The following is a 25077-nucleotide window of genomic DNA, read 5'->3' as shown; positions in this document are numbered from 1 at the left end:
AAGTCGGACGCTCAACCAACTGAGCCACCCAGGCGCCCCCCAGGTACCGTTTTAAACAATCCCTCGTGTTATTTCATGAGCGAGGAGCCATCCATGCTCACACCCCTGCTGGAGGAACGAAAATGTAGAGAGACACAGATCCGGCCCGGGGCTAGTGAAAAAGAGAGCGGGGCCACTGCACTTAGTGCCCACGACCCTCACTAAGCCTCAGCGGCACTGCCGGCCTCCTCAGCAGCCAGCACGGACCTTGAGCAGAATGCTGCCGGCGAGAGCAGGGGAGCCGCGGAAGGCAAGCACGGCCGCCTGCACGGGCGGCTCACCCCCAACCACAGCCACCACCCGCGCATCCTTGGTTGGCGTGGGTCAGTCCTTCCCGGGCCTGCTCTTGCCAAGCGCGGGGAAGGCCGGCTCTCCACACCAGGGTCACACTGGGGGGACAATCAGCATCTTAACCTGAGATGACGTTCCCCCACGGCGGAAGGGGTCGGGGCCGCGGGTGATTCCAAACAGATGCTGCATCATCCGCATTCAGAGGCCACGTGAGAAGACCCAACGCCTTGCAAAACTGGAGAAGGGAAACTGAATCAAGTCACTTTCCGGGCCCTTTGGACCCTAGCTTGTCTCGAGCAGAAAAGGCTATAAACATTTGGGTTTCCTCTTGAAAGCCCAAGCCCTGTACATAATCACTGGCTCTCCAAACCTGCATTCCCAGTCACTATCAACTAACCCCAATTCCGGCCAAGATTGCAAATAGGCCATGTGATTCATATTGAAGCGATGAGACTGCTCTTTTACCCACTACTTGAATTCCTGCACCGCTGATCCCTTAACTGCACCGCTGATCCCTTAACAGGCTTCGTGCTTTGGAGACCATCAAAGGGCTCGGCCCCACCAGCCCAGTGGCACCTGCTCCCGATGACCAGAGTCCAATGGACTTTCCTTCAACAGGAGGTTCTAAGGATGAGCATCTTCAGTAGGAAGAGATTTGGGTCTTAGGTGGGCATGTGTGGGAGAGGGACCCTGGAAAATGGGGCAGAAGAGAAGCTTGAGATTCTGAGGAACGACCCTTTTGAAATCTCCCTTGAGGTCAGCGTGTGATCAAGGTGGCACCTCCAGCTAGTGGGGAAAAGCTGGTCTAGTAAGTGACACTGAGATCACTGAACAGCCACCTACAAATGAGAAAAGGATCAATCACAAATGGATTCAAGATTTACACGTGAAAAAAATGTAACTGTGGAAGTTCTAGAAGAAAACTGGAAAGAATTTCTTCATAACTTCCAAGTGGAAAACAACCTTACTTTGCCTTGAAACCCAGAAGCCATAAAGGAAAAGGGTGATAAATCTGGCCACATAAAGAAAACTTCTACAGGGCAAAACATACCACAATGCAATAAAAAAAAAAATGCAGACAAACGGAAAAGTTGTTTGCAACTCAAGTCAGAGGCACGAGGTTAGTTTTCCCAATATGTAGGGAACTGATCTAGGAACTGATGCATAAAAGACCAACAATACAATAGAAAAACTGGCAAAGGGTATGAACAGATATCACACAGGAAACACAAAGGGCTCTTTGAGAAAAGATGCTTCACTGTACCACACTGAAATGTAGCAGAAATCTAAATACAATGTTTGCAAGGGAAACTACCAAGTTCTCAAACACCGCTGGTAAGAATATAGATGCTACAGCACCTATGGAGACCAATTTCTCAATATTTAGTGAAAATACAGTTGCATAGGGCTCCTGGGAATATATCCTACAGACATACTTCCATATATGTGAAATGATGTATTTACAAGCTCACAGTATACATACATATATAACAATATACATATATGTATATAACAGTATATGTGTGTGTGTATATATATATATATATATAACAGTATACATATATATATTTTTTTAACATTTATTTTTTTTTTTTTTGAAAGACAGAGAGACAGCACGAGCAAGGGAGGAGCAGACAGACAGGGAGACATAGAATCCACAGCAGGCTCCAGGCTCTGAGGTGACAGCACAGACGCGGGGCTCGAACCCACGAACCATGAAATCACGACCCGAGCCGAAGTCGAACGCTCGACCGACTGAGCCACCCAGGTGGCCCGGTATGTTTGTAATATCAAATGTCCATCAATAGGGGATTGGTTAATTAAACCTCAGTATATCCTCACAATGGAACATTAATAAGCCATAAAATATAATATATACCTGTATTAACGCCTATATTACCTATCTACCTAGATACAAAAAGACTTCCAAGACAATATGAAGAAAAAAGGCAAGGGATAGAACAGCGTATACCACATGCATGGTAGGCTTCATACCGCTTGTGTTTGCGTGAGGGGATTCTGGAAGGGTGCTCGAGAAAACAGGTAGGGAAACCGGGCAGATGGAAAACATGTGAGCAGGAGGGACACTAGGCATTGAATGTGTTCTCCTTGAACGCTGCGAAAGGGTTACTTAAAAAACAACAATTCCCTTGAGACCAACAGCTGAGCGTATTTGCTTGAATTAAACAGGAAGGACATAACTTCAAAACAAAACAAGATGGAAACAGCTTGAGTCAGTGGTTAAGGCATTTAATTTAATTGGCGGTTTGGGAGCAAAGGAGTTGCCTTTTATCTTCGGTTTACTGTGTGCTCCGAAGCAAGCCTGCCCACATTTCTCACCGCACTGTAATCACCCTGCTGCAATCACTGTATCAGAGCCAGGAAGTGAACTTCTCAGCTTCTAATTGTCGGGAGAAAGACTTCAGACACTTTCAATCCACCTCACCCCACAGAGCGCGCACAGAAAGCAACTTAATTTATAGCAACTTGAAAACTTAAGTTGCAGGGGCGCCTGGGTGGCTCAGTCCGTTGGTTAAGCGTCCGACTTCGGCTCAGGTCACGATCTCACGGTCCGTGAGTTCGAGCCCCGTGTCCAGCTCTGTGCTGACAGCTCAGAGCCTGGAGCCTGCTTCACAGTCTGTGTCTCCCTCTCTCTCTGACCCTCCCCTGCTCATGCTCTGTCTCTGTCTCAAAAATAAACAAACATTAAAAAAAAAAAAGAAAGAAAGAAAACTTAAGTTGCAGAAAAGTAGAATAAGGTGCAAATCAAATCCCCCGAGCGCGGAGATACAAGGAGTCACAGAAATGCAGCAGCCAAAGCACAAAACCTGAAGCACAAACCAGACAGAGACAGAGCCACCTGAAATGGCCCTTCATGCCAATCCCCAGTGGCACCATTCCAACAAGTCTGAGCGGCTTGAGGTCCTGGTGCCCCCTTGCTCGCTGAAACAGACCCCCCCCAACCCCTTAGCTCAGCAAGTCTTGCCATGAGAAAGTTTGGACACTCTACATCAGTGCCAACGTCACCAACGTCAACAAGGGTTCGATGTTTACGGTTCTCCCTCCACGAATAACTAATGAAACGTCATGGGGAATCCCTTCCTTCGAAAAGCAGGGCCCTGTGTGGAGGAGAGCGGAGACTCAGCAGCCCGTGGTCCTGGCCCTCAGAGGACCCGCGATGGGTTGACCCGGTGGTTGCAACTTCTGGACTGCTCGTGCCCGGATGGAATGGTGTCTGTCACGGTGTCTTCAGACGGCCCTGCAAGGCTGCCTGTGGTCCAGGACAACGTGCTCCCCCTCTCAAAAGTACCTGCCATTCTGGAGAAAATCTGGCTTTCATTAAAAGCCACTTTTGCTCTTAAATCCTAGCAGTTTTTCTAGGATTAACCCAGGAATGTCATCTTGGAAAACCACTTCCTTCTGTAACCTGTTTGCAAGTAGTCTCTAGTTCAAGTTAAGTATCGCTTTTCAGACCAAAATGCCGTTGTTAAATTTTGATTTTTGAGTAGGTTCCCATGGTTCAAAATCCATCATGCATTAAAAAAAAAATCTGTATCGGTGAGTCTCCCCGTGGAGGCACCCCATCGGTTCAGGTCCCACCCTCCCCCTCAACGGCAAACCACTGCCCTCAGCCTCTTTACAAATCTCTCCAAGCACAAACCTACTCTATTTACCTCCCTTTATTTTTCATAAAAAGTAACACGCTACACATACCATTCGCACCTTACTTTTTACTCTCGTCTGTTTCGGTGCCCTTCCGTCTAAGACACCTTCCCCATTCACTTTCTGCAGCTGCCCAGTGTGTCCTTTAGGAATGCGCCATATTGGATTTACCCGTCCCCTGTGAATGGGTATGTGGATTACCTGAAACCTTTTACGAATGTAAACAACACTGCAGGGAATCACTGTGTGTGTGCATTACTTCGCATTTGTGGGAGTATCTGTGGAATAAATCTCATGGAGTAGAATTCCTGGGTCAAAGGGTCCGGGCCGTTGTCATTCCGACAGATGCTGTCAGATGCCCTTCCGAGAGGCTGCGCCGGGTTACGCTCCCACCATCAGTGCGCGCACCCGTTTCTACGGATCTGCCAATGGGGCACGTCACCGAACCGCATTTTTGCTAAGCCAGTAAGTGAAAATGGTATTTCAGCGGGACATTTGCCGTTACCGTGAGTGAGGCGGGGCGCCTTTTCCTGTGCCTAAGGGCTGTCTGTGTTCGTTGCCCGTTTCTCTGTCGGGTTGTCCCAAGATGCCCCTTTTAGCAGCAAGAGCCATGGCCAGTGCACCCTGCTGCTATTTCAGAGCGCTCTCCGGAGCCAGGGAGGACCAGGAATGAAGAAACTGGCTGGATTCACTCAGGCAGGAGTAGTTCCTCGCAAGTGAACAGAGAGGGTACTGCACTTCCTATTGAGACGCTCGTCTTCTGAGGCAGAGCTTTTGTCTGCCAGCACGCTGTCCCTTTCCCACTGTTCTACAGACACCTCTCTGCGAGTGGGAAGCCAACAAGGCGAATCGGCACGTGACTCACAGGGGGCCAGAGAATCTCTCCCCTCTGACTACTGGATTGGTCAAGGGATTGTTACGTGATCCACGCATGCCCGATGGGAGCCATGCCGCCAGGTGTCCAGGGAAAGAAAACCACCTTCTTTTTACTGGGTTCCCTATCTTGAAGGACAAGGTAGGGCGAGTCCGCCATATAAGGAAAGCTTGCTTGGGAAGGAAGCCAACCAAGGAACACAAAATTCTACCATGCCTAGAACCAGAAGACCACCCCCCGCCCCCCGCCTTGGTCTTCCTGTTCCACTAGCGGGTACATGTGCCCTTCTGCTTAGAACTGGATCTCGGTCACTTGCCACCAAAGATGCTGAAATACAGAGATGACGAGACCTGCACTCACCCTCTCGGGACCGATGTCCAGAGCGTCGCAGACCGTGACGGCAAAGTGTTTGGACCTTTCAAAGCTCCCCTTCCCGACACTGTAGGAGCCGTCTATCAGAAACAGGACGTCCACAGCAGCTGAGCACCGTATCACTAGGGGGGAGAGGGGGACATGATGTGCGACAACTGGCTTCCCTGCCATCTGGTCCCAAGAGGGTCTCCCTCCTGAACCAGAGCAGAGGCAGAAACAACCTTGGGGTGGATCGGGCTGCTCCTCTCAGCACCTGGGCAGAAACGACGCAGGAGAAGGTCCCGGCCAGAGGCAGCCCTCCTCTGGAGCAAGAAGTCTGCTCCCCCGGCCAGGCCTCGCCCACCAGCATGAAGCCCACAGTCTTCGTAATAACTGGAAATGTCTAATTCAACAACACTAACTGAGCCATAGGAGGGGAGCGCCCGCTGGGCCAGCGAGGGATACTGAAGAGCCTTGGCCCCAGCCCTCGGGGGCCACAACCTAGTTCAGACCCTGGCACATGAGGTCACATTACCCCAGAGTTCAAGTGAGAACGGCACTGACTGTGTCTTTCCTGTACACCATCCATCCACTGCCTTCAACGCTTCACATGTGCTAACTTATTTAATTCTTATAACCACCCTAAGATAGACTGCTATTTTTTTTACTTAACAGTTTAACTGAGGCACTATTCACAAACCATTCAATTCACCCGCTGAAAGTTTATAATCCAGTGGCTTCTAGTATATTCACAGATACGCCCCATCGTTGCCACAGTCGAATTTAGCACCTTTTCCATCACCTCAAAAAAGAAACCCCGTAGCCTCTAGCTCTCAGCTCCCTAGCTCCACACCCCACCCCTAAACAGATGCGTGGTTTTTACTCCCAGTGGAGAGATGAGGAGAGAAAGGCACGGGACGATTCAGTAACTTCCCGAAGGCCAAAGTGCCAGCAAGTGAGGGGGCTGGGAAGCAAACGCAGGCTGTCTAGCTTGCAGAGGCCGCATCCCTCCACCTCAGCTCGAGGATGCAGGACAGTGGAGGTCAGGGAAGCACCGGCGAGAAGGCGCCACCCAGAAGGCGGCGACTGCGGGGGACTTCACCAGAGAGGGAGGGAAGGGGCATTCAGGGCCTCTGGGAGTGGGCTGGTGGGGCGTGAGCACGTGGAGTGAATGCTGGCAAGGGCGGAAGAGGAAGGAACATGGCGGGAGGTGAGGTTGCTGGGGGGATGGTGGTCACGCGGGACTTCCAGGCAAGACCAAGGAATTCAGCAACAAGGATTAACCAAGGGTGTTCACCCCCGCGGGAGACCTGCTCAGGCCTGTTTGGGGAAAATGGCCCTGGCTACAGCGTGAAAGGAAGACGGGAATGGGACAGGAATGTTCTAGAATAACATAGTTTCCCTTGGGTCCATCACGCAGAGGATGAAATGGGGGGCCTGGAGGGTCGAATGACACAAAGGCTTACTTTTGCTGGCGGCTGAAATCTTCCCAATGGTCTCCCTGCTTACGTGGACTTCCTGAAGAGGATGAGATGGGCGTACTAGGAAAGAAGACACCAGAAAGAGCCATTACAGGGAGCAGTCTTAGAGTCCACATATGTGACCAGAAATGAGAGGTAATAAGAGAGAAAACTGGAAGGTGGAGGAATTCAATGATGTTGTATCTCAAAAAATTACCAGAGGGACAACATAAAGAAACCCCTCCAAATACTCCAATCAGGAACCTTTGTATTTAAATTTGGGTATCCCGAAGACAAAAATTAAAAATGTACATAGAGGGGGATACAGAGAGCCTGTGAATCTCATGAGTTTTGCCCTTTGGTTAGGTATAATAACTGGGTGCCCCTCTGGGGCACAACACCTTGCCATAAAAATTAACCCTGGATATAAACATACAATTCATAGAAGAAATACAATTCGTGGAGAAGCACAAGGGAAAATGTTTAAACCGGTGACGAAATGTTTTAACCCAAATAATGAGATACCCGTTTAACGGTGAAATTTAAATGATCAGCCTCCAAATTTAAATGTAACTGGGGAAAGACCCAATCAGGAAAAACTCTTCCAGGGGTGGCCCTGGAAACTGGTCCAACCCTTTTAGCAAACAATTCGGCCAAATGAATGAAGAGTCGTCAAGCTGCTTACAGCCTTTGCCCCTATGGTATCGCACCTGGGAAGGGATCCAAAGGAAAACCACTTGTAGACAAGGGAAAAGGTAGATCAAGTCTCTCCTTTCACGGTTGTGATGGAGAGGAAGGCTGGAGAGAACAGATATCCATAGGGACAGGGCTGGGAGTAAACTCTGATAAATTTGTTCAATGCAATTCACATGAAAAAGAGCCAAGAAGTTTTGGGGTAGGAAGTTCACGAATACATCTTTCGTTCTTTTATACGATATCTAGTAAAATTGGAATGATGACATATAAGCAATCAATAGCAATTTAAAACAAACTTTGGGGCACCTGGGTGGCTCAGTCGGTTAAATAAATGTCCAACTCTTGATTTCGGCTCAGGTCATGACCTCACGGTATGGGAGTTCGAGCCCCATGTTGGGCTGTGCGCTGACAGCATGGAGCCTGCTTGGGATTTTCTCTCTCTCTAACGTAGTTCCTAGCTCTCCCCACCTAACCTTCCAGCGGACGGTCTCTGCTCACCTGACACGCCCGTCCCTCAATCTCTACTCACAAGGAGGCTGGTTCTGGGCCAGAATGCTGGACTAGCAGTTCCTCCGCAGTCAAGAGCCGTCACGCAAGTACCTCTGATGAGGTCTAGGACACCCCGCCACGGCGGTTTTGCCACCAGGAGCGAAAACAAGACAAACTACAAAGACAGTCTTGTTGACAGAGCTCTCGCCAAAATCTTGCCAACTCACTGCCCCCTTCCTCATAACGCCGCAGTGTTGCTCCCATCAGCCCAGCTCCCCTGGAAGCCCCCCCACCCTCCCCGAGGGCGGGAACTTTCCCATCCGTCTTCCACAAAGCCTAGCCCGGCTCTCTGCACACGGTGGGTTCGCACTAAGGTTTCTCGAGTAAGTCTATGAATTACTGCCAAGGGCCCGGGAGCCAAGGAACCTCCAAGGCCCTACAAAAAACCGAAAAATACTGTTCCTTTGTAAAAGTCTCACCAGCAAATTCTCCAGCTGGAGACAGGCCAGCAGCCTCCCCCTGAGGGGAAGGAGGAAGAGCCCTGCCACCAGAGACTAGTCACTACAGATGTCACTCAGCCGATGTGTCTTTCTGTACCGTGTGCTCAGCTGTCACGGCAGGTGCCAGGCATCAAGTGAGCCCTCCTCGTGCCTCGGGTGGCCTCCCCATTGCTCCCCAGGGAAGTCACCTCGGGGCTCTGTGCAGAGTCTCCCCCTGGAACAGGGAGCCGACGAATGTGTGACTGTGGCTTCCCGTTCAGACCAAAGCGGCCCGGCCTCTGCCGGCCACCCGCCCGGGCTCCAGAACTTTAATCTCCAGCCAAGGAGCGGGCAGGATTGAGAATCACTGGTTCCGTCAAACCCTTTCACCTTTCAGATAAGACAGCCGAGGCTTACAGAGATGATTCCTGTGCGTTCCGCTCCCCCAGAGGAGCCCAGAGCAGTGTGGCCGGCCCAGGAGTCAAGAGACCGGCGTTTGTCCCTGGGCAACGGCTGTGTGACCCCGGGCAAGTCACGAGGATCATGGGGCCTCCCCCACCTCGTCTGTACAACCCGGGGAAGGTCAGATCGAGTTCTCTGTCAACTGCACAGGGCCACAGGAAGCGCAGCTCTGCAATGAGCTAGAGCCAAAGCTGGACCCTGAGCCTCCACGGACCTCATTCCCGCCCTGAACCCAAATGCATCTCATTGCTGCCCAGTCCCTCGACCTTGAAGCCACTAGTTACACCTTAAACCCACGTGGCTTGGAGAAGGGGGGCTGGGGGAGCCGAGCAACCACCCGCCTTCTTCCAGCCTCTCTTACCTCCCCAGACTCCGGGCCAACAGGTGGCTCGTGCCAGCAATCAACACACACCCCAAAACACAGGCATGGGGGGGACTGCCAGACAGAATCTCAGAGGCCACGAGGGGATCCCGAGCTAGACTCGGATGGCTGGACACCCTGCCCATTTGTCCTTACTTGAAGGACAAGTAAGACGTTCTGACAATAAAAATAAAGTTGATTTGCTCCGTTATTCACTCCTGAATCCACTTCTGGGGCACCTGTATGTGCCAAGCCCGGTGCTGGGCATCCAGATGACACAGTGGTAAATAAACAACACGCAGAACCTCTCTCTGATGGAGCAGATCTCTGGTACAGCAGGTGGGCTCTAAGGTTTTAAAAATTCACCCGGAAGTAAACTCGTCTCGGTGTTACATGCTTCAGAGCAGACGTACCCACGGCTACAGGTTTTCCAGGGGGAACAGACCAGATCTGGGGGCCCCGGAGGAATTGTGCCGGGTGCTGAAAGACGAGTAGGAGTTTGCCAGGGTGGCAGTGCTCAGTGAGGGGGTGATCTAGCCAGAGGGGCCACCATCACTGAGCACGCGTAGGCAGGGAGGGAGCAAGGGTGCTGGGCAGGATTGGAAGGGCTGTGGCGAGGAGGGAGAGGGTCCAAGAGGGGACTGGAAGTGGCATGCGGTCAGATCAAGCAGGGTCTCTGAAGAGCAATGGGGTATCATTGAGAAATTTTAGGCAGACTGGGGCACCTGGGTGGCTCAGTCGCTTGAGCATCCGACTTTGATCTCGCGGTTCATGAGTTCAAGCCCCACGTCAGGCTCTGTGCTGGCAGCTCAGAGCCTGGAGCCTGCTTCAGATTCTGTGTCTCCCTCTCTCTCTCTCTGCCCCTCCCCTGCTCATGCTCTGTCTCTCTCTCACTCAAAAATAAATAAATTTTTAAAAAGTTGTTTGTTTGTTTGTTTAATTTTGGGCAGAGAGAAGGCGGGGAGGAGTGGAGAGGGGTCCAGGCAGTCAGATTTGCATCGGCTGGAGCAGAACCAGGGGGACCCGGGGTGACCGCACAGAGGCTGGGCTGCTTTGGTTAGAACAGCGGTCCAAGCACAAGTTGATAGGGCTCATGCTAGGCAGGTGGCCGTGGAGTGGACAGATTCAGTTGCCTTCGAGAGACCTCCTGAAGTTAAAATTGACAGGATACGAGGCAAATCAAACCCCTCCACACCTCACCCCTGACCAAAAAGCTTACCTCCAGAAAGCAGGAAAATGAAGATGGCCTCCAGCAACGGGAAGGAAGGCATGTTGATGTAACTATGGGGCAGGGTAAGAAAAAGGTATCAGCAATTAGCTCTGTGCACCCCCCAAGTCATCCTGAAACAAGACGACAGCTGCTCAGTCTTTTCCAGGTACAACTATGACCTTGAGGCTCTTCCTCGCCACGGTGACTGTATTCGTCAAAAAAAAGACCCAAATTCCCTCAAAAGTCACGCAAGACTACTCCAATGACTTTGCTTTCAAAGGACAGGCTAGCATCTTCCCCAGACGCCTGCCCCCAACCCCCCCCCTCCCCACCCCCAGCTCCTTCACAGACTCCGGGAAGGCATGCTGTCCCCACGGATAAGAGTCCCGGGTCCCAGCTTGGCCTGGCCCCTGTCCCGCCACGTGACCTTGAGTAAAGTCCCCTCCATCTCATTGCCCCCATTTCTTATGACGAGTTAGAATCAGAGACTCAAGATAGGATTTCCAACGTCCTAATGTTCTGAAGCCTTCTAGCAAGATCACAACGTCTACACTTCCTACTCCATAAAAAGTAACATGGCTGAAGAAGTCACAAAAGGATTTTTCAAGAAATGCCTAATAATACTTAGAGTACAGGTAACACTCGGTTCCATGGGGCTTGACAACGATCTTTAAGGGAGGAAAGGGTGGAAAGTGAGAGCTTTTAATAAGAACGATAGACTATAACTTTGCTGCTTTAAAAGCACATACATGAGGTAGACTTCTGATTTTAGCTGTGGGGCCCAAGAAATGGATCCTTATCCTTTTCAACCACAAAGATATGATGTAAAATCTACACAGTCTTACTTTTTGGCCACTGTACTGAAAGGGATCATACAGAATGAAATGTAGACTTCCCTCCACCCCCAGTATAATTTAGCGGGCAAAAATCTAAGAATATCTGAACAATAAGCTCCAGAAATTCTGTTTTCTTGCCTTTTGGGATCCAATACAACCAAGGTCTCACCCTACGGTTTCTCCACATCAAACCTGCCTATTTAAAAAGAAGACATGAAAGAGTGGGGCCACACGTAGGCCTTCCCGAAGTTTCCTCCTGTTAAACAAACAATGCCGGACTCTCACTCAGGAGACCATTCCAAAGAGAAAATCCCACGCAGAGATACACGAAGGGAAGCACGGCAGGGTCCCCCCGGGTTCTAGAGAAGAGAGCGGAGGGAGAGGTGGCCAGTCACTGTGTGTGGTACGCAGGGGTGTAGCCGAGGGTAGAGAAACTCATTTCCACCTGGTGCACCCAACTCAGAACGTCCCTGTGACCTCGTGGGCAAACACGCTCTCCTGCGTCTAAGAACGTGGATAACAAGGCAGGAGCGCCAAGTTTTTGTGTATGTATCTTGGGTCCTCGGACATCCACATCTCCACTGGCAGATGTCAGTTCTCCAAAACGCACGGCGGAAGCTTCCCGGTTATGTTTAGCTGCTCACCAAAATGCCCGTAACTTAACGCACGCGACAATGAATTCTCCTGTCAGACGCACTCCACTGTCTCTACTGGGGCATTACAAACACATCCCCTTGGGACGCTTAGTCGGTTAAGCACCTGACTCTTGGTTTTGGCTCAGGTGACGATCTCGTGGCTCGTGAGTTCGAGCCCCGCGCTGGGCTCTGTGCTGACAGCTCAGGGCCTGGAGCCTGCTTCGGATTCTGTGTCTCCCTCACTCTCCGCCCCTCCCCTGCCCACACTCTCTCCAAAATAAACATTAAAAAAAAGAAAAAGACACATCTCCCAGCTGCGGCAACAAAACAACTTGACTTGACTGTCAGAGGAGTTTGAGCGGGCCGAGAGCAAGGGCTGCCTTGAAAACTGAAGCTCCCCAAGAAAGATAATTTTTCATATTTAAGTTTAAATATAACCCAACTCATGTTCCTATAGGTGCTACTGCCGGACCTTACTTGGAACTGTAGGGAATTTGAACAAACAGCGGGGACTGCTTCAGGGGACAGCACTTACGGCTCAGGTCTGCGTTCCTACTCTTGGAGAGCAGACTCCAGGGAACAAGAGGGACACAACTTGGGAAAGGGGAAACTCACAGTGAATGAGCCGGACACACCTAAGAGATGAAGGAAGGGGTCACAGAAGCTCAGAAGCGGGGGGGGGGGGGGGGGGGTCCCAGACAGTCGCACAGTTCAGGTCTCTGGCCCCTAATCCAGTTAGATGCTTGCGTCTAACCAGGCTGCTTCCGAAGTGGAGGTGAGTCAGGGCCCTCGAGCCACCGCTCAAGCTGAGATGGCATAGAGGCGGGTGACTGGGACAGGTAGGGGCTACACCTGCCCCCTGGTGGCACACAGCCCGCACCGTGAGTCCAGGAGCCCCACTTCTCATCCGATGCCATGGTCCCTCATCTACAAAACAAGGAGGCTGGACCAGATGCTGCTAAGGTGTCTTTTGGTTTTAAATCTCTCTGTCACGGACCCGTGATGGTCAGACCTTACTCTACTGAATATTCAGCTCCCTGGATTTCAAACACGTCTGGAACAAAGGGAATCAAATGTCCCAACCAGCCGAGAGTCTTTGTGCCTCAGATGACCGTGAGGCTCACATCTGCACCTAATCCAAGTGGCCAGCGGAGAGCGAATCTTACAAGAGCGAGAGGGTCAGAACCTTCCCGGACACACGGGGGAGGGGGAGACGGACAGAGAGGGTGCAGGCCAGTGTGGCCAAGGCCATCCCCGCTGGCTTCCAGCCTGGCACCTGCCAACAAGACAGGCCTTCCTTTCCTCTCACTCCCGACGACAGACGAAGGGCAGGTTCTCGCCTGCCGCCTGGGAGCCAGGCCGGGCCACGCGGACCAGGGCCAGGGCAGAGCTGCCCCTGGGATGCAAACCAGTCAGGCTCAGGCTGATTTTCCGGGGTCCTGGCTTCCGACCCTGGGCACGTGCAGGACTCTGAGAATCAGGCCTGTTGATTGAAAGGGCGGGCCTATGCCGGCCGACTCCATCTTGTTCTGTGTCCTTCACCTTGACCACACCTCCTCCCCTTGAGTAACCCCCCCCCTCACCTGTCTAACAGGACTCGGACCCTTCCCCAGCCAATCGGCTGAGGCCACAGCCGTTACCTCACCAACTGCCCCTGGGCCCCAATAAAACCTTTGTCCTTTTGAAACTCGCTCTCTCTCCCTGGTATCTCACCGCTGCGTCGGTGCAGGTAGGGGATTGAGCTCGAGCTAGCTCGAATAAAGGTTCTTTTGCTTTTGCATCGGACTCGGCTCCCTAGTGGTCTTTGGGGATCACGAATTCTGGGCATAACATTTGGGGGCTCGTCCGGGATCCCCAAGACCCCCGAGGGACCCCCGACCCGGAGAGCCTGACTGGCCACGGTTAGTGTCTGTCTGTTTGTTCTGTCTTTTCTGTGTGAGCTCACTTCTGGAGTTCTGGTAGTGCCCGACGCGGTCTAAGTGGACGCACTGGAGGACCACGGGCCGGGAGTTTCGGAAGACGTTCCGATTCTCCCTTCTGGAGGGACGTGGAATCCCCTCAAAGGTCTGAGACGAGGCGGGTCGCTCCCGCTGGTCGGTGTGAGGCCGTCGTCTTTGGAGGGACGTGGAATCCCCTCATCGGTTTTGGAGGGACGTGGAATCCCCTCAAATGTCTAAGCTAGCTTTCAGTGTTGCTTCCATGGAGTTGGAAGATTTTCTAGGGGCCCTCTGTTTGTCTGTTTTTGTGTTTCTCTGTTTTGTTCTGTGGACTTACTGGACGGACGTTATGGGACAGACTCAGACTACTCCTCTAAGTATTATGATTGATCACTTTAAGGATGTGAGGGGAAGAGCTAACAACCTCAGTGTGGAAGTCCGAAAGGGTCGGTGGCAGTTTTTTTGTTCTAGCGAGTGGCCAACTTTCAATGTCGGATGGCCACCAGAGGGGACCTTCGACCTCCCTACCATCCACCGAGTCAGGAGTATCATCTCTCAGCCTAAGACGGGCCATCTTGATCAGCTCCCTTACATTATCACTTGGCAGGACCTTGTGGAAGACCCACCCTCTTGGCTTAAACCCTTCCTAGCCCCGCTCCCTCCGGAGCCAAAACCCATTCTTGCTTTGCAGGGGACAAAGAAGAAGAAAAGTCTTATCCAGCCTTCAGCACCCCTCTACCCTGTCTTACAGGGGGGTACTGAAGAAGAATTAATTTTTCCTCCCTCGTATAACCCCTCTAGGATGCTGGAAGAACACCATCCTCCCCCTCCGGGGGAGGCAGATGCTGTTCCGAGAGCGGGAGGCGGAAACGCTCCAGTGGGAAGCCCGCCCTTCACCAGACAAAGGGCTCAGAGGGAGCAATCCGCCTCCGCCGCCGACTCCACTATTCTGCCCCTGCGAGCCACCGGACCCCCAGACGCGGAGGGGAACCAGCCCCATCACTATTGGCCTTTCGCCACTAGTGACCTCTACAATTGGAAAGCTCAGAATCCTAAGTTTTCCGAGAAACCGGCAGGGCTTATTGATTTATTAGACTCTGTTCTTTTTACCCATCAGCCCACGTGGGACGATTGCCAGCAGCTTTTGCAGGTCCTGTTCACGACTGAAGAAAGAGAAAGAATCGTCAACGAGGCCCGAAAACTAGTTCCGGGCACAGACGGGAATCCCACCACCAACCAGGCTCAGATAGATGCCTCCTTCCCCTTAACTCGGCCCCAGTGGGATTTCAACACGGCAGAAGGTAAGGAGAGGCTCCGGGTCTACCGCCAGACTCTAATGGGGGGTCTCCGAATGGCTGCTAGAAAGCCAACCAATTTGGCCAAGGTAGGAAATGTACAACAGGGAAAAGATGAATCTCCGGCTGCCTTTTTAGAACGGATCATGGAGGCATTCCGTACCTATACCCCCATGGATCCAGAGGCTCCGGAAAGCAAGGCAGCTGTTATCATGGCCTTTGTAAACCAATCGGCCATAGACATTAGGAGAAAATTACAGAAAATAGATAGACTAGGAGAAAAAAGTCTGCAGGACTTACTGGTGGTAGCCGAAAAGGTATATAATAACCGGGAGCTTCCTGAGGACAAGCAGGCCCGCGCCATGGCGACTGCCAGCAGTAAGCAGACTCGAGACCTGGCCAGAATACTACTAGCTACCACTGCTGACTCCCCTGAGGAACGAGACCGCCATCTCCGGCAGCTGGCAGACGACACAAGAAAAGGTAAAAGAACCACCAAGGGGGGGAAGCAGAGGCTGCAGAAGGATCAGTGCGCATACTGCAAGGAGATAGGGCATTGGGCCCGAGATTGTCTGAAAAGGGCCGGCGGGAAAGGAAGCAAGACTGATCGAGTAAAAGTCCTAGAGCTAGATGAACTAAGTGATTAGGGGAGTCGGGGTTCGGACCCTCTCCCCGAACCCAGGGTAACTCTTAAAGTGGAGGGGACCCCTGTTGACTTCCTTGTCGACACCGGAGCACAACATTCGGTCCTCCGCACCCCACAAGGAAAACTAGCCAGCAAGAAGTCCTGGGTACAAGGGGCAACTGGTATGAGCCAGTATTCATGGACTACCCGAAGAACAGTAGATTTGGGAACGGGCCGGGTATCCCACTCCTTTATGGTAATACCAGAATGCCCCTACCCGCTGTTAGGACGGGACTTACTGACCAAGATTGGAGCTCAGATAACTTTCAGACAAGGGGGGCCTCAGGTCACCGATGGCAAGGGCCACCCCATCCAGGTCCTGACCATGAAACTGGAGGATGAATACCTCCTCCACCAGGAGGCGCTCCCGAGAGAGGATAATATAGACAGATGGCTACAAGAATTCCCCTCGGTTTGGGCAGAGACTGGGGGGGGGATGGGACTAGCCGCTCATAGGACCCCAGTCCTGGTAGAGCTCAAGCCAGGAGAGAGTCCGGTAAGGATCAAACAATACCCCATGTCACAGGAGGCCCGGAAGGGGATCCAGCCACACATCCGGAGACTACGAAGCCTAGGGGTACTAGTTCCTTGCCAGTCTGCCTGGAACACCCCCTTACTGCCGGTCAAAAAGCCTCACACAAATGACTACCGACCGGTACAAGACCTCCGGGAAGTAAATAAGAGGGTCGCGGACATACACCCAACTGTTCCCAACCCATATACTCTCTTGAGCTCCTTGGCGCCCTCCAGGGTCTGGTATACTGTACTAGATTTAAAGGACGCCTTCTTCAGTCTGCCGCTGGCACCCCAGAGCCAACCCCTGTTCGCCTTCGAGTGGCATGATCCGGAGGAGGGCTACAGTGGGCAACTCACCTGGACACGGCTACCTCAGGGATTCAAAAATTCACCCACCATCTTCGACGAGGCACTACACGAGGACCTGGGTGAGTACAGAAGGGAGCACCCTGGCCTCACCCTCCTACAGTACGTAGATGACATCCTGATTGCTGCTGACACGGCCAAAGACTGTGAGCGAGGGACCCAGGACCTGCTGGCTACCCTGGGAGCTTTAGGGTACCGGGCATCCGCGAAGAAGGCTCAGATATGCAGGGAGAGGGTAAGTTACCTGGGATATATCCTGGAGGGCGGACAGCGGCGGTTATCAGATGCCAGAAAAGAAACTGTCCTAAAGATCCCTACTCCCACCTCCCGAAGAGAAGTGAGGGAATTCCTAGGATCAGCCGGCTACTGCCGCCTCTGGGTTCCAGGTTTTGCTGAGATCGCCAGGCCCCTATATGAAGCTACCAAAGAGGGGAAAACATTTAAATAGACTGAAAAAGAAGAAATTGCCTTTAACCAGTTAAAAAAGGCCCTCCTAAGTGCCCCAGCCCTGGGCCTACCAGACATTATGAAACCCTTCCACCTCTTTGTAGACGAACATAAGGGAATAGCAAAAGGGGTTCTAACTCAAGCCTTAGGCCCCTGGAACCGCCCAGTGGCTTACCTGTCTAAGAAACTAGACCCAGTGGCTGCCGGCTGGCCGCCATGCCTAAGAATTATTGCGGCGACAGCACTCCTAGTCAAGGATGCAGACAAACTGACCCTAGGACAGGAGATCTGGATCACAACCCCACACGCCATTGAAGGGGTCCTGAAACAGCCTCCTGATAGATGGATGAGCAATACACGTGTGACTCATTACCAGAGCCTCCTACTCAACCCTCCACGAGTGCGGTTCCACCCCAGTGCAGCCCTCAATCCTGCAACCCTGCTGCCCGACCCTGACCTAGGTGCTCCACTACATGACTGTGCGGGAATCCTGGAACAAGTACATGGATTCCGGATGGACCTGACCGACCAGCCCCTCCCCGATGCCGAGGCTACTTGGTTCACTGATGGCAGCAGCTTTGTGCGAGATGGACACAGGTATGCGGGTGCAGCGGTGGTCACCGAAATGGACACCGTATGGGCGGAGGCTCTACCCTCCGGAACGTCAGCCCAGCGAGCGGAGCTCATAGCCCTCACCAAGGCGCTGATGCTGGGAGCTGGAAAGCGGCTTAACATCTACACAGACAGCCGTTATGCATTTGCCACAGCTCATATTCATGGGGCAATTTATCAGGAGAGGGGGTTACTGACGGCAGAAGGACGGACTATAAAAAATAAGCAGGAGATACTTAACCTGCTTACGGCCTTATGGCTTCCTGCCAAGCTAGCCATTATCCACTGCCAAGGGCACCAAAAAGCTGATAACCCAGTAGCTAGAGGTAATCGAAAGGCTGACCAGGCAGCCAAGGCAGTAGCCCTTACTCCAGTCCCCACCATGACCATACAACTACCAGACCCGGGAGACCCAGTTTTACCAGACCAGCCCAAATACTCCCAGGAGGAGTTACAGCGGATCAAGAAACTCCCCATGGCCCAGGAGATAAAGGGATGGTGGTATACACCTAACAAGGAGCTCGTGCTGCCAGACCGGCTCGGAGTCTCAATATTAGAGCACATGCATCGGTCTACTCACATGGGGGCCCGAAAATTAAAAGACTTAATCCGACATGCCGGAATCAAGATTCACCAACAGGACACCAAAATAGAGCAAGTTGTATCTGCCTGCAAGACCTGCCAACTCACCAACGCGAAAGCCACATCAAATAAAAAAGGAACCAGGCTCAGAGGCACCAGACCGGGAGCCCAATGGGAAGTCGACTTCACTGAAGTCAAACCAGGAAAGTATGGTTATAAATATCTTTTAGTATTTACAGACACCTTCTCTGGCTGGGTGGAGGCATACCCAACCAAGCATGAAACGGCTCAGACGGTGGCTAAGAAGCTACTAGAAGACATCTTACCCAGGTATGGTTTTCCTGCCATGGTAGGATCAGACAATGGACCAGCTTTTATCTCTCAGGTAACACAGGCAGTAGCCAAGGCGGTGGGGGCAAACTGGAAATTACATTGTGCTTATAGGCCCCAGAGCTCAGGACAGGTAGAAAGAATGAATAGAACCCTAAAAGAGACCCTTACCAAATTAACCATGGAGACTGGCGGGGACTGGGTGACTCTCCTACCGTACGCCCTTTACCGGGTTAGAAACACTCCTTACACTCTGGGTTTTACTCCCTACGAGATCATGTTTGGCAGGCCACCCCCTGTTATTCCCAGCCTTCGAGCTGAACTTCTTGCAGAGTTTAAAGATCAAGAACTTTTTCTTTCCTTGAGAGGGCTCCAGAGGGCGCACGAGGATATTTGGCCGCGCCTCCGTGCCATCTACGAGGCTGGCCCGACCCCGACACCTCATCAGTACAAGCCGGGAGACTGGGTCTATGTCAAGAGGCACCACCGAGAGACTCTCGAGCCGCGCTGGAAGGGACCCTACATTGTAGTGCTGACAACCCCCACCGCTCTCAAAGTAGACGGCATCGCGACCTGGGTCCATCACACCCACGTTCAGCCAGCGGACCCCTCCTCGATCCGGAAGGACTTCGTCACGCGATGGGCCATCAGTCGGGACCAACACAACCCGCTCAAGCTCAAGCTCAAGCTACAGCACATTCGACCCACCTAATATTGGTAACTCTGTTAACTCTGCTTGTCATTGCTTATGCTACCGGGAGTCCCCACACCCCCCAAAACATCACCTGGCAGATCATAGATACCAGCTCAGGGACAATACTTAATTAGACCTCCCAGAGCCACCCCAGGGACACATGCTTCCCAGAACTTTGCGTAAACCTCTAAACTCTGTTCCCCTTGTCACCATAAATGCAGCCGGTCCCATGATTGGGTCCCTAAGCTACATGACAAGGGAGGAATGAAAGGGCGGGCCTATGCCGGCCGACTCCATCTTGTTCTGTGTCCTTCACCTTGACCACACCTCCTCCCCTTGAGTAACCCCCCCCCTCACCTGTCTAACAGGACTCGGACCCTTCCCCAGCCAATCGGCTGAGGCCACAGCCGTTACCTCACCAACTGCCCCTGGGCCCCAATAAAACCTTTGTCCTTTTGAAACTCGCTCTCTCTCCCTGGTATCTCACCGCTGCGTCGGTGCAGGTAGGGGATTGAGCTCGAGCTAGCTCGAATAAAGGTTCTTTTGCTTTTGCATCGGACTCGGCTCCCTAGTGGTCTTTGGGGATCACGAATTCTGGGCATAACATTGATGTCTTTCCTAAACCAGGATTCCAGCGGCCTCCCCAGGCTGCCGCGAGGACCTGGGGGAAGGAAGTACATACAGAAGGTTCCCGCGCTCACAGAAAGGCACTCAGGTCTGCCAGGAGACAGACCCAAGCAACTTCCTCCCGCTCTCTTCCTTCCGTGCCCCTGCATGCCCCGGTGAATGCTTTTCAGAGTCTCCCAAGCTTCTGCTCATTCGGGCAAAATTTACGTTGGCGATCTGCAAATCAAGGCAAGAAGTCAAATGCCTCCTGAGAGGCGTCCGGACCAGAAGGTGCTGGCTCTGGGACCCCAGCGGCACCTCCCTCCCCTGCACCTGCGGCACAGCCCGCACTCAAACTGCCCGCTGGTGTGATCGTCTCACCTGCCCGGTGGCAAAGGCCGCAGGGACTCCGGCTTCGTCTCTGCCGGAGCCCCAGCTGCCTGCACTTGTCTGGCACACAGTAGGCGAGATGCGTGCCTGCTGGGTCAGTAAGCACCGCTACGCCTACTTCCGGAAGGATCTTTGCGCTCACTACACTCGCTGCATTCCTTCTTATGCCAAGATAAACGAAATAAACGAAATAAACGCTGCTTGGGTGCGGTATTCACAGCACCCTGCTGTCTCCCACCTGTCATCTCAAACGTTCAGTTTCCCGCCCCCCTCCCCCCATCACAACTGCTTGCAGTGCTAATTCAAATTCTAAGTACAGCCCAACACCTGAAATCTTTTTAAGAAAGGACGAATTGCATAGTAAAAATCCAGCAGCTGCTTCCATCCAGTGAGCATTTGTTGGGTGCCTGGCACCGGGGGCCATCCTTCTGTATCTTCTCTCCCCCTAAGCCTTGCAGCCAGTCACTGAGAGTATTGTCCCCATTTTACAGATGAGAAAACTGAGGCACAGGCAAGTTGTTTTTGCCGCAGGTTACACAGCTAATAAGGGGATCAGACTCCCTTCTGGCCTCCCAGTGATATGCTCAACCCATCCCCTTCCTGATCCTGGGGGAGTAAGGTAGGGGAAGAGAGGCATAATTAAAAATCTGCCAGCTGAATCCTGCCCTTTGGCAGTTTTCCACAAGCTACCACCTGCCAGCAACTCCCACCTTCGGCACACGTGAGAAGATTTCCAGAACTCTCTGCATTCTTGTGCAAAGCAGTCAGGAGTGGTTTGCATCCCAGGGGCAGAAACAGATCATCGTGTGCAGGTACCCAGGTATGCCTTGTCAAGCCTTTTCCGTTGCAAAACGCCCCACTCGTCATTTGTTCTTTTTCTGTTCCATTACCCACGCTAATCCCACGTCATTCCTGGCTCCTGGGGCTCTCACACATCCACTCTTCACCACCACCACCACCTCCCCCCGCCCCCATCTTCCCATCTGACTGCTGTGTTCAAATCCTGGTTCCACGCAGCACTGGCACCGCTAAGGACAGTGGGTAAGCGCAGTTTGTCGCAGGGCTCCGCAAAACTCAGCACAAACCAGGGATTACACTTTCCATGCCGCAGGAAGAAATGAAGGCCCAAACAAGGCTACTTTGGGAAAAGAAGGACCAGGCTGGCAATGGCTGAGGGCAGTTTTGCAGGACAATGCCTGCCTTCTCCTCTAGGATGGGAAATGAAATGAGTTCGGGGTGAAAAAGGAAACCACTTCTGCCTCCTCACAAAACGCACTTCCCACCCCAAATATTAGGTTAGCCCTTGGCAGCCTCCTCTCCATCAGTGGGATGGAAATCTGAGCCCTTTACAAGAACGGGCAACACCTGAACAGGAAGACTTTAAAACCGGAGGTAAAAGTGTCGAGCCAGAAAGCCCTTGCTGTCTTTCACTGTAGCAGTCGCCTTCCTTGTCCTTTTGATACAACATTTTGTCAGGCTCAGGGGGTCCAGAGAAGTGGGCCACATGCTTCTAGTTTGACACAGCAGAGAGACCATTTTAAAAGCTGCTGGGGGAAAGTCACGCTCCCTCTCAAAGAATCGCAGATCGTTAGAACCCGACAGTCTGAGAAGCTGAAGTCAGCACCAAGGGATGAACAATGTGCTGTACAGATTCCCTGATCAGATGGGCATGGATCTCAAGGCTTCCCACTCTCGCCGCACCTGCAAAGAGACACTTACAGCCAAGAGAGATGTTTGTTTTGATGGTTATTTGAAAATCCTTCATTTAATCTGTACAGGACCCAAGTTCATTGGACTCTGGGAAGCAGAGGCATAAGACAATGCACATGGGACCAGAAGCCCAGAGACAGAATTCCACGCTAGTTCTGCTTCTAATCACCTGGGTGACGTTCCCTGTCTCAGGGTCATTCATTCGTCCAATTGGGGTGAATCTTAGTTTCACGAACTCAGGCAAGCGTTGTAAAGATCCAGGGGAATCGTGTGTGATCGTCCCTAAATGTACAACGTTAAAGGTTGTCATTACATTTAATAGGTTAATTTCATAGAACACCCATAATGCCATAGGGTAGACATGATCATTTCCATTTTTCTACATGAGAAAGTCGTCTTGTAGAAGCTGGGACCCAAAGTCAAAGAGCTCCAACAAGTGTGGAGTCAAGCCCAGGTCTTCTGATGAGGACAGGTGGGCCATGACAAGAAGAGTGCAGTAACACAGAACGAGCACAGTCAGACGCCGGGAAGCCTGAGCCTTGAGCCTTTCAGTAACTTCCTTCAGTTCAGTCTTTCAATTTCCTTCCCTCACAAATGGGGGTGACATCACCCAGCCTATTTACCTAAAAAGGTTGATGCCGGGATCACATGAGATCACAATGCAAAAGTGCCCTGGGTGAAGGCAACGTCTCTTAAATGGAGAGCAGGGAGATCCGTTGAAGAGAAGGGACTCAGGACCAGGAAAGGAAATGAGGGATCCAGGACAGGAATCATATTGAGGGCAGGCCAGCAGGCAATTCTGTGGGTGGGAGAGGAAGCAGTCCGGAGCTGTTTACATGATGAAAGGGTAAACTTAAGGAAGGGACTCCAAGCGCATTCCACTGGCCCAGGGAGCTGGCCTGGGGTGATGCTGAAACCATTAGCCTTGTGGATAATGGCAGGGTTTTGTTTTATTTGCAAACAAACAAACAAACCAACAACAAAAAAACCCTTGTGGGATGAGATTAAAAGTTGATAATTTTGCTGCATTGCTTCTGATGAAAACTAAAAAAAACTGATCTGTGAAGGGCAAAAGTACAAAATCTGCGGACCACTGTTCTAAAACACCTCACAATGATGCTGACCCCTCCAATGTTATAATTACACGAAACTTCATTTATTCAAGCATCTGCCCTGTGCCCAGCACCCTGTCAGGTGTTGGGGATACAATGAAAAGACTCTGTAAGGTACACACAACATGGGACAAAAGGCTTTGTAATCTCACCAGTTTATCCCTGATGTCAGCACTTGCCAATTAATGACTGGCCCATTTATGCAGCTCATCAAAAGCCTAGCAGTCTGGGTTCCTGGGGGGCTCTCCCATTCGCTCTTGGGTCGTCTTTCACCTCTCTAGGTCTCGGTTTCCTTATCTGTAAGAACCTGGACATCTGAGCAAACTGAGGGGAAGGAAACAGCTATTGCAAGCTCCAGAGGGTAAACCAAAAACTAAAGGTAAGGGGAAATATGTCACTGATGGTTTTCAGTCAATCAGACAGATGTGATAAAGGAAAGGAGCCCCCCTCTCTTCCCCAGGATTTGTCGGGGGACCTAGTCTGGAAAATTCTTACACCATCAAGAGACATTTGGGGTCGAATTTCTACAAACAGCAAGGGCTGCACCCTCGGTGAAGAGCAGCCCTCAGAGCCTTACACCCCCATCAGCAGCAAGAAGGTAATGGCTGCAGGTTGCTGAAAGCCAGCAGCATTTACAAATTAACTCCCCAGGCCTTTGCCAATTGCAGTGGTACCTCTAGGACGGATGGAGAAAGAAAGAGAAGAAAGAGAAGAAAGAAAGAAAGAAAGAAAGAAAGATCTTTTCTGACTCTTTTCTCAACAAATGCACATTTCTTAATATAATGTCACAATGGAAGCCAAACAGATGTTGAATTTTTACACCTGAAGTTATAAAACATTGAAAGGTTCTGGGGTTTTTGTGTGTTAAAGAACCTCATAATTTGCCAATTGTACAGGTTCTGATTATTCAGTTCCAAGACACCAGACACACAGCAGGTGCTCCCACCCAACGGCCGCTCTTGGCTGGAGAGCCATAGATTCCAGGGGGGGCCAGGTGCCCTCCCCCCTTCTTTGCCAGGGTGCCCACCCTGCTCCTAAACCAACGCCACCTGGCAAGTTTCAAAGGTGCATTTCCGAGACCCTCCATTTACTCTCCCAGCAGGTGGCCAAGGGCGCAGCCCCAGGAAGGAGAAATGCAGGAAAGGGGGGCGGAGGGGTGGGGGGCGGCCGGGGAGAAATCCCAGTATGAGAAGTCACAAGGACAAATCCCCTAGCCTTCCCATCGCCCAGGGGCCAGTCTCTGGGCCACGGGCCCTGCTAGGGCTCTGCCTGCAGAGGCTTCGCCGGGGCACTCTCGCTGCTGGGAAAACTTCACAGGAGTCACCTTAACACCGCGTAGGCCCTGAAAAAGAGGGGCGCGGGGAGGGGGGCTTGGGCACGTCCCCCAAACATTTACTCAAAAGGCGAGTCCCCTTCCGCAGTCTCCAGATTAACAGACTGTGCCTGTGCCAACCAACAGGTCGAGTTTAATACACGGTTCCCTTCTCCACCCACTGCCACCTAGCCCCTGTCCCCTTACCTGTGCTCCGCGCCCCCTTGACTCTGCGACCCCGTGCCGGAGTCCCAAAAGAGAGGCCACTCCCGGGCCCGCCACGCTCCCCGTCCCGATGCGCTGGCTGGGTCTCCCCGGGCCGGGCCGTCTGCAGGGAGCCCGGGGGAAGCGTGCGCCAGGTGCGCTCGTCCAGGTGCGCCAGGTGACTCCGGCTTCCCCGAGAAGCGCGCGGGCCTCGCGGCCGAGTTCAGGTGCGGCTCAGACAAAGCCGAACAAAGCCCGCAACGCCGCTCGGCCGCCGCGTCCACGCGGGACCGCACGGGATCCGTGCCGCTGGGAGGGACGGCTGGGGGCCGAGCGTCCCCACCCCCGGAGCGCGGACAAGGAACCGGCTCCCCTCCCGAGGCCGCTGGCGGGGGCCCGGGGCGCGGAGACAGCTCGGGCTCTGACTCACCGG

At 52.3% G+C, this 25077-nt stretch overlaps 1 protein-coding gene across 3 annotated transcripts in view; it reads right to left on the bottom strand.

Moving 5' to 3' along the window:
- Window positions 1-25077, bottom strand: part of VWA2 (von Willebrand factor A domain containing 2) — a 55482-nt gene extending 30405 nt beyond the window's left edge. For 2 of the 3 annotated variants that reach the window (XR_006194397.1, XM_042908041.1), the window contains exons 1-4: window positions 24648-25077; window positions 10385-10446; window positions 6685-6759; window positions 5228-5361 (exon numbers count right to left, since the gene is read on the bottom strand). Coding sequence is in view for 1 of the 3 variants with exons in the window: in XM_042908041.1 (XP_042763975.1) it covers window positions 5228-5361; window positions 6685-6759; window positions 10385-10436 (261 nt within the window). In the remaining 2 variants the exon portion in view is untranslated. Of the gene's footprint in view, window positions 1-5227; window positions 5362-6684; window positions 6760-10384; window positions 10447-24647 lie in introns of those variants that run through there. The other variant, XM_042908042.1, reaches the window with a different exon arrangement.

The sequence above is a fragment of the Panthera leo genome, chromosome D2 (genome assembly GCF_018350215.1).
Source record: "Panthera leo isolate Ple1 chromosome D2, P.leo_Ple1_pat1.1, whole genome shotgun sequence".
In the NCBI taxonomy this organism is placed as follows: Eukaryota; Metazoa; Chordata; class Mammalia; order Carnivora; family Felidae; genus Panthera; species Panthera leo.
Note: the sequence above shows the minus strand (reverse complement) of the source record. Positions and strands in the feature narration are given on the sequence as shown.